Source organism: Pongo pygmaeus, chromosome 15, assembly GCF_028885625.2.
Source record: "Pongo pygmaeus isolate AG05252 chromosome 15, NHGRI_mPonPyg2-v2.0_pri, whole genome shotgun sequence".
Taxonomy (NCBI): domain Eukaryota; kingdom Metazoa; phylum Chordata; class Mammalia; order Primates; family Hominidae; genus Pongo; species Pongo pygmaeus.
The window spans coordinates 76245963-76254862 of record NC_072388.2 but is presented as its reverse complement, the minus strand read 5'-3'; the positions used below and the strand labels follow the sequence as shown (position 1 = coordinate 76254862).

The following is an 8900-nucleotide window of genomic DNA, read 5'->3' as shown; positions in this document are numbered from 1 at the left end:
TGCATTCTCTGGGAGGGGGATCGTTTTGCTCTGGTGGTGGAGCGGTGGGATTCTTAGGATCTGAGGAAGCAGCCCTCATGTCTTCCAGGTTATGCTACAGTGCATCGCCTGGCTTGCAAATTGTGGCTTTTAAAGGTGCTTTCAGCTTTCCAAAGAGAATTGCAAATTCTTGGGTACAGAATTTTCTAAGGCCTGAGTTCCTATATCTGCAGGATTTTCAAGCATCAACAGAGGAGAAAATACCTAACTGTGTACCTTTATCCTATAGGGCAAGGAGAGTTTGGGTGTTCAGATATGGTGACCAAAGGATTTTAGGAGGCAGAACTCTTCTTGTGAGAAGAGATTTATTTTCTTGAAGGTTTTAGCTTGTACTATCCAGATACTGGGTGTCAGAAATGGAATTCTTTAAGCAAAAAGCAGGCAAGAAAACAGACTGTCAGGGTTGCTTTATTTAGAAATTAATAAATTAGCTTGTTATTGTGTCGTGACTGCTGGCAGAAGATGAGACTCCTGGGTTAGAGACAAAGGACTTTATTACAGGAAATAGGATGCATGTTAGAAGCAGTTTCCCTTGCCATCCAAGTCCCACAGGGTGACGCTATGGGTTTAAATGGATGACTGCACAGGCAGTGGGTTGCATCCAAGTGAAGGAACGACAAGCTTGGAAAATCTGCTGTTTTATAGGGCAGTACGCAGACCTCCTCTTTGTCCTGGAGGGAGACACTGCCTCTTCTCTCAAGGTTGCTTGCTGCAAACACAACCATGAGAAATGGCCCAGGTGGGATGCAGTCAGGGCCTTGCGTTCTTGGTATACCCAGAATGATGTGTAGAGGCACGAGCAATCTGACAGCCTCTCTCACTCCTCGATTCTATGGTCTTGGCTTCTAGCAGATTTTCACATGAATATACAACTCCCCTGGCTACTCAAATCTTTTCAGTTTGTCCCTTACAGCATTTAATTAAGGTTGTTGTCAATGGGACTCTAAGCAGCAGAATAAGGCCAGCTTACAGTATTTACCTCAACCATGCACTCCAGGGTCCTGGATTCAGCCACTTGTGAATAAGTCCTGGGGGCACCGAGGAATCTTATTTCAGACATCTGGGCTGCAGTCTAAGACCAGTCTATTAACCACTGTGACCTGTGCACAGGGGTTCAGATTGATCTCTGATCTTTGGTGTCATTACCAGTAATTACAATAGCCCACTACCCTTGTAAAAATTTTTTTAAGAAAGTAACTACCAGGCTGGGCGCAGTGGCTCACACCTGTAATCCCGGCAGTTTGAGAGGCCGAGGCGGGCGGATCACCTGAGGTCAGGAGTTCGAGACCAACCTGGCCAACGTGGTGAAACTCCGTCTCAACTGAAAGTACAAGACTTAGCCGGGCATGATGGCGGGTGCCTGTAATCCCAGCTACTCGGGAGGCTGAGGTGGGAGAAACACTTGAACCTGGGAGGCAGAGGTTGCAGTGAGCTAAGATCGCACCATTGTATTCCAGCCTGGGCGACGAAGCGAGACTCCGTCTCAAAAAAAAAAAAAAAAAAAAAAGTAACTACCATGATTAATGGAAAGATATTTGGTGACCCATTCTTCCTTACACTAACATATTACTTGGAGGAGTGCAGGCCACTCCAGGATTTTTGTTAGATTTTTATCTGGATCACCATCAAATTTGATTACCATTACAGTGGTTTAAACCACATGGGCAGTGTCACTGAATAGTTGCAGCCTCAATCACTAGACAAGGCATAACCTAAGTAAGGCCCCTAGGGTCTCAGGAGAAGCATGTGATTTTTATCAGCCTCATTGATAGAAGGTGGTGCTGATCTGTGTGTTTGCACACCTATGAGGGAGGTCTGCGTTTGGGAGTTGGTGTTGATGTCATCAGGCCCGTGGGAATAGCTCAAGACTGGCCATGTCCATGTGAGTTTTTGTTTTCTTTTTTTATTTTCTTTTTTATACTGACCTACTAGATAAAGTTTTTCTGTTTTCATAGTGAAATGACAAACTTAGCCACAGGTCAGATTGCCAGCCACAGTTGCTGCTTGAGGTAGATGGACCATGTGAATGTTTGCCAGGCTTTGGTGCTGGATAGGGACAAAGAGCATTGTTTCCCTTCTCTTTACATCTCCAGGGGCCTATGGTGTTCCTTCCCCAGATGCCAGGATTGTTTCTTTCCTTCCATTGCTACATAATGAGTGTGTCTTACCCTAGTACCTATAACTTCACCTTTTCTCCGTTTATCCCCTACCAATACGCAGGCCTTTTAATATCCAATTGTTAGAAAATTGACAGAGGCCCATTATGTCTTCTACCTTGACACATGTGGGCCACTGTGGGGGGACTTTAAAAGCACTATACCCAACCAAATGATCATTAACTTTATGTTCTGGCACCAGGCCATTCCAACAAGACAATCTAGTGACTGAACTAGAATTAAGTCTGAATTACATAGATAGCCTCCTCCTCCCAGCTGATCTGGGCTTTCTGTAAGGGGAAAGAAAGATGGATCATGGCCAGAAATAGTCAGGGGAGAATCTTAAATTTCCAAAATAGGTTTATATAACCCTCCACCCCTTTTTCCTGATCATTACCCAGTTGGTAGGCAAAAGGAGATAACCCGTTTCTGAGAATGGCTGCCTTAGGTGACGAAACTGCTTCAGTAAGGTTTGCAGACCAGGAGGAGGTTAAAAACATAGAATCAAAAGTCTTTTTGAGTTGATCTTTGAGGGAACTGTTCAGTACTTGACAATATCATGCCTGTGGATGGTAGGGAGTGTGGGAGGTCCATCGAATACCTTGGCTATTGACTATTGACAATTGACACTGTTGGGTGGCCATTGTGACAAAAAGATATGCCAGTGTCAGACTGTAGATGGTTTGGAAAGCAGAAAACCTGGCAGAGTTTAGTTTCAAGGGCCACAGTGGTATACACAGAGTCAGATGATTGAACTGGAAAAGCAACATCAACACTGTAAACTGAAAAAGTAGCAGCAGTAGCAAGGTACTGATGAGAGCCTAGAGAAGGGAACAAAGTCCTAATGTCAATCTCCCAGGAGCAGGTGGGGTCAGTGCCCCTTGCAACGTGGCTTCCTTTACTGCAAGACAAGCAGGCCAACTTTTGGCGGGAGTCACAAGTCTGGCATGCAGTGGTGGCTTCTGCCTCGGAAACACATAGTCCCTTACATTGTGCCTAGTCCATGATGGTAGATGTTTCCACACCTGTTGCATGAATCCAGGTGGCTATGGCAGCAGTCTTGGTGGTGCAGGCTGGATCAGCAGTTTGATTCCAGTCAGTCTTATGAGAGTACCTGCCTTTAGTGTGGGCACCTACGTGAGTGATCCAGTCTGTCTTATTGACAGGCAGCCATGATGTGTTTCCACACTTCTCAGCTTTCATCTCTCAGTATTTAGTAGCTCAGTATTTAGTAGCATACCAAATACTTCAATCCTTACTGCCATCAGCCATCCAGAGTTGTCACTGGGGCTAAGTGCCTGCTGCTGCCTGGTGGGCAACATCAGCTTTTAACTCAGCCTAATCATTGGTGAGCCAGGCCTAAGCATTTACAGGAATCCCTGTGAATCAAGGGCCCTACTGAACAGCAGCTCGGCTTCAGGTAGCAGAGAAGGTTGTTTCTCCCAAGGTGGAAGCTGCCACTTCTTCATGTAAAACCAAGATGATTCTAGGGCCAGGCTGGCTATACTCTTTTTTTTTTTTTTTAAAGAGATGAGGTCTGACTGTCGCCCAGGCTAGAGTGGAGTGGTACAATCATAGCTCACTGCAGCCTCAAACTCCTGGGCTCCTCCTGCCTCAGCCTCCTGAGTAGCTGGCACTACAGGCGCATGCCACCACGTCCAGCTAATTAAAACAGATTTTTTAAGAGATGAGTTCTCACTATGCTGCCAAGGCTGGTCTTGGACTCCTGACCTCAAGCCATCCTCCTGCCTCAGCCTCCTGAATAGCTGGGATTACCAGCTGTACTCTTGAATGTACTATTTCCATAGGATCAGTGAGGCTTGTTAAACCCTTCCCTTGTTATCAGTAGATTCCCATTGACCCACCCCAAAGTGGGAATACTAGGCCAGGGAGTCCTGAGGCCTTTATGGGTCTGGCAATCAATTTCAAAGTGTTGAGTAGTTAACTAAGAGGTTAATAGCTGCCCTTTTAAAAAGGGTGTGCTTGGTACCTATGTCCAGCAGGTGGCACTGTGATTCTGGTGTGTGGCTCTCAGTACTCTAACAGCCACAGAGTTGTTTTTTGTTTTGTTTTGTTTTGTTTTGTTTGAGGCTCTTGCTCTGTCGCCCAGGCTGGAGTGCAGTGGTGCGGTTTCAGCTCACTGCAACCTCCGCCTCCTGGGTTCAAGCAGTTCTCTGCCTTAGCCTCCCCAGTAGCTGGGATTACAGGCGCCCCTATCACGCCTGGCTAACTTTTTGTATTTTTAGTAGAGACAGGGTTTCACCATGTTGGCCAGGCTGGTCTCAAACTCCTGACCTCAGGTGATCCGCCCACCTCGGCCTCCCAAAGGGTTGGGATTACAGGCATGAGCCACCTCACCCAGCCACCATGAAGTTTTTAAGCCTGTGATTTATTTCCTTTCCCTTCCAGGGATGTAGATTTTTTTCTTTTGGACCACCAGGAAAGGACAGGATCACCTGTCTACACACAGCAGCCCTTGCACAGGATAATCCTCTTTGACACTTATGGGATCAGTATCAGCTATACACTCAGCACTGGAAGCCACAGGAATAGTACATTGAAGAGGCCCAAAGAGCTCTGCCTGGAATGTCACTTTAACTTCCCTTCCCTACAGGGAGCGTGGCTCAAACGTTACCAGTTTAATCTGGACACTTTTTCCCCTCAAACTAATGCGTCTAGAAGGCCTGCATCAGGGGCTATGGTGACAGCCAGCCAGAGATTTTGTCATTTCCCAGTCGGAGAGTGTGGCGGTGCTGGCTGCAGGGACTGGGGAGAAGCTTTTTCTCCTCCTTTAGCTCTTCACTAGGCTTGCACCACGACCTCCCCAGTGTCGCTCCCCCAGCGTTAGGGGCCCTTTTCCCTTTAGTCCTTGTGCACACTGCTGTGGCTCTCCCTGCAGTCCTGAGTGTCTGCGGTAACCTCTGTGTGTAGTACATCCTTCCCCCCATGAGACATGGTAGGGTGGAGATGTGGGACCTCATATCCAGCAGAGCCCTGAGTTTGCTCCTCTCCTCCCTGGGGCTCTCCAGCATACTAGGATGGGTGTGTATGACCTTCAGTCCCCTTTAGGGGCATGGAAACCTCAGCCCAACCTTTAATCATCTCAGTCTTTAAAGGAGCTGAGGTTGTGGTAGAGTGGGAGGGATGGTGGGACATAAAGGGAGAGAGTGGCTCTGAGCCAGAAAGCAAGGCATATTTATATTTACTTTTGGCTTGAGTACACAGCTCCCCCAAGGATCTTTCAGTGTTTCATTTTACTCAAAGTTCTGTCTTATATAGCAGGGTCCTGTTGCCGCACTGTTGGAGACTTGTTGATTGAGCAGCCACATCCATATTGCCTTTTGGCAGGGGCTGCTGGGCTCGCTGCCATTGTCATGATCACTCCTCTTCCTCCTTTTGCCCAGAGGACAGGGCAGTAACCAGGGTGACATTCAATGGCTTGTTTCAATCCTACCTCTTTCCATCAGCCTCTCTAATAGTGGGACAGTGGGGGACTCTCACTACCCCATTGCCTGCCCATGGAGGCCCTCATTCTTTCTCTTACCGAAGACTATGTCTCTCCTCATCCTATGCTTGTTTCCACACTGTCAGGGGCCGGGATTTTATCTTAGCCTACTTATTAGCTAGTAAGTTAGCCTGTCACTGTTTTTTGCATCCTGACAGAAGGCAAAGTCTTGGGTCAGAGACAGAGGACTTTATTTCTCATGGCACAACAAGTGGGATGCGCATCAGCATGTTGACATCAGTTTCCTTTGCCCCTAAGTCCCACGTGGTGCTGAGGGACTGGATGAATGCTTGCACATGCAGTAGGTTGCATCACAGCTGAGTAATATTAAGCTTAGGGAATCTGCTGTTTTATGGCAAGCAATAAACAAGACAGCCCTCTGTCTCAGAGGGAGACACTAACTCTTCCCTCAAGGTTGTTTACTGCAAACAGCATTCTTGGCATACCCTGCAAGGCCTGGAGGAGCACAAGAGAGCCAGGGAGGACTGTCTCTCCTAACACAAGCAATAAAAGCCAAGAGGAAATATGAATGTTACAACTGGTTTTACTTGGGAAACTTTTGAAGTAAAAATCTGGAGCCCAGGCTGGGTGCGGTGGTTCACACTTGTAACCCCAGCACTTTGCGGGGCTGAGGCAGGTGGATCACCAGAGGTTTGGAGTTCGAGACCAGCCTGGCCAACATGGTGAAACCCCATCTCTACTAAAAATATGAAAATTAGCCAGGCGTGGTGGCGGCCACCTGTAGTCCTAGCTACTTGGAAGGCTGAGGCAGGAGAATCGCTTGAACCCGGGAGGTGAAAGGTGCAGTGAGCCAAGATTGCGTCACTGTACTCCAGCCTGGGCAACAAGAGTGAAACTCTGTCTCAAAAAACAAACAAACACAAAACAAAACAAAACAAAAAAACTGGAATCCTTTTGTTAGTATGTTCCCAAACAGATTTAAAAACTAACCACAAATGTCAGGACAGTTTAAATAGGGCCCAGCAGGGATGGTACTTTATAGTCTACAGAATTATTTCACATGTGTTACCTGAGTTGAGCCCTAAGGCCTCCCTGGGAGGTGGGCAGGGCAGATAATATTATTGTCTTCGTTTTGTAGATGAGATAAGAGGAGTAGAGAGAATAAGTGATTTTGCCAGGTTGTGCCATTAATTAGTGGTGGAGCTGGGACTGGATCTCTCTTTCTGCAAATCAATTTCGTTACCCTGCTTTGAAGTTATTTCTCTCTTCGACCTCACCATGCCAATGTCCTCACCGCCTGTCAAGCAAGGTGTTTAGCAGATGCTGAAATAGACCTATTCTTTTGCCTATCTTGGACCCACTAAGATATAAAAAGAACCCTAGATTCTTAGGTAAAGCATGTTTTCCCCTTATGTAGTAGGTCAGTAATGACTGCTCATGACCTGGGGACTGATGACTACTAGAAAGTAACCCTTCTTTTGAGCTACAGGGAGAAAATAACAAATAGAAAAGGCCAGGCTCTGCTGGATGACTTGGCTGCCTTCCCAAAGCCTTCATGTATGGTGTAGAAAGGTGTATGTGATTGTATAAAACAGGACTTTGCATTGTGTTTGAAAGCCTGTTTATTCAAATCGCTTATTTACTTGCAAAATAACTTAAGCAATGAGGATAGGTTTTAGATGTGGTCTTAATTTAGTAAGAAAACCTTCAACTCTTATATACTAGTTAGTATAAGATCAGCCAGATCACAGTTAGCAGCAGCTTACTTGTCATATAGGGTGGCTGAGCAAAATGAGACTCCTGTGGCAATCATGGTTTATAGTGTCAACTCTCACCAGCAGCCCAACAATGTCGTAATGGACCTTCTAATAGCAAATGTTGTCTCACAAGTTAGCGGACTTGGAAGAAACTTTTTTTAATTTAAATTTTTGTTTACACCAGCTACTTGGAGATAAGAAGAAAACTCTTTTTTTTGAGATGGAGTCTCGCTCTGTCGCCTAGGCTGGAGTGCAGTGGCGCGATCTCAGCTCACTGCAAGCTCTGCCTCCCGGGTTCACTCCTCAGCCTCCCTAGTAGCTGGGATTACAGGCATGTGCCACCACGCCCGGCTAATTTTTTGTATTTTTAGTAGAGATAGGGTTTCACTGTGTTAGCCGGGATGGTCTCCATCTCTTGACCTTGTGATCCGCCTGCCTCGGCCTCCCAAAGTGCTGGGATTACAGGTGTGAGCCACCGCGCCTGGCCAGAAGAAAACTCTTACAACAAACCTTTCCATATTATGAGAAAACATCTTGTCCTTTTAAAATAAATAGAAACTCAAGATACAGAGTAAGTATATGTATATTTAACTCAATTGGTAACTGGCTAGTGAATATTTGCTCGCCTTTCTCATCTATCTAAATGAAGACTAGTGGCCAGCTTGATGTCTTTCTTCCTAAAATCACTTGTGTTAAAAGATTTTGTTTCAAAAATCCAAACTTTTGCATTAATTGTTTGAAATGCATAGCCTTTAATTTTAACCATGCTTTATGAAGGCCATTTGGATTTTATGATAATTTTAAAATTCTTGTTTCTCTTTCCGTGTTTCCTTTAGTTGGGATGAGACTCACTTCGGAAAAATGGGAAGTTACTATATCAACCGTACATTTTTCTTTGATGTGCACCCACCCCTGGGAAAGGTGAGCAGTGTGGTGAACAGCAGCTCTCTGGTCCCGGAGGATTGTTCCTAAGGGATGGAGCCACATCTTGATTTTGGATTTGGGGCTTGTAGAAAGAATTTGGGACTTGTAGAAAGAATTTTCTGAAATTTCAGACCAGCTACTTTCATGGAAAATCTCTAGTGTTTTTTAAGGGTCCTCTGGGCTCAGAAATGGAAAGAGGGTTCATCAGCTGAGGGAGGGGTGAACAAAGTGTGGCACAGCCATACGGTGGAATAATATTTGACCATAAAAAGGGATGAGGTTCTGATACATGCTACAACATGGATGAACCTGGAAAACATGCTAAATGGAAGAAGCCAGACACAAAAGGTTACATACCCTGTGATTCCACTTATACGAAATATCTAGAACTGACAAATCCGCAGAGACACAAAGTAGATTAGTGGTTGCCAGGATCTCAGGGGAGGGAGGATTAGGCAGTGACTGCAAATCGGCGTGGGGATTCTTTATGGGGTGATGACATGTTACGGAATTAGGTAGTGGTGATGATTGCACAATCTTGTGAATATACTTAAAACC

At 45.7% G+C, this 8900-nt stretch overlaps 1 protein-coding gene across 5 annotated transcripts in view; it reads left to right on the top strand.

Annotated features, from left to right (window-relative positions):
- Nucleotides 1-8900, top strand: part of POMT2 (protein O-mannosyltransferase 2) — a 46229-nt gene that overhangs the window by 643 nt on the left and 36686 nt on the right. For all 5 annotated transcript variants that reach the window (XR_008493777.2, XM_063651929.1, XM_063651928.1 and 2 more), the window contains exon 2: nucleotides 8255-8339. Coding sequence is in view for 4 of the 5 variants with exons in the window: in XM_063651929.1 (XP_063507999.1) it covers nucleotides 8255-8339 (85 nt within the window). In the remaining variant the exon portion in view is untranslated. The remainder of the gene's footprint in view (nucleotides 1-8254; nucleotides 8340-8900) is intronic.